Genomic DNA, 341 nt, shown 5'->3' on the forward strand with positions numbered 1-341 from the left:
GCAGCGGCGCGGGGCTTGTGCGGTGCGGGAGCCCGGCACGGAGGACTTTAGTGCGCGGCGTTAACACGCTCTGCCTATTGTTTGTGTTTTTTTCCAAAATATGGCAAAGGTTCAGGTGAACAATGTAGTGGTGTTGGATAATCCTTCTCCTTTCTACAATCCTTTCCAGTTCGAAATCACATTCGAATGCATAGAGGACCTGTCTGAAGGTGAGTAGAATTTTTCTCCCCGATACGGATTTTGCAACCCCGGGCTCTGAGCTCGGGGCATTTAAGGCTTAAACTTTGCACAGGCCTGCGCCTACAATTTAATAGTCTCTCCACCTCGGCCGCATCGCCGTG

The 341-nt window shown here is 51.3% G+C and overlaps 2 protein-coding genes across 2 annotated transcripts in view; one reads left to right on the forward strand and one right to left on the reverse strand.

The window, feature by feature from the left end:
- MCM9 (minichromosome maintenance 9 homologous recombination repair factor) overlaps positions 1 to 341 on the reverse strand; it is a 48,265-nt gene that overhangs the window by 17,735 nt on the left and 30,189 nt on the right. The window lies entirely within an intron of this gene.
- Positions 1 to 341, forward strand: part of ASF1A (anti-silencing function 1A histone chaperone) — an 11,986-nt gene continuing 11,645 nt past the window's right edge. Inside the window, exon 1 of the mRNA XM_008637797.2 lies at positions 1 to 209. Within this exon, the coding sequence (XP_008636019.1) occupies positions 101 to 209 (109 nt within the window). The 5' untranslated portion in view covers positions 1 to 100. The remainder of the gene's footprint in view (positions 210 to 341) is intronic.

Source organism: Corvus brachyrhynchos, unplaced genomic scaffold (genome assembly GCF_000691975.1).
Source record: "Corvus brachyrhynchos isolate BGI_N302 unplaced genomic scaffold, ASM69197v1 scaffold14, whole genome shotgun sequence".
NCBI lineage: Eukaryota > Metazoa > Chordata > Aves > Passeriformes > Corvidae > Corvus > Corvus brachyrhynchos.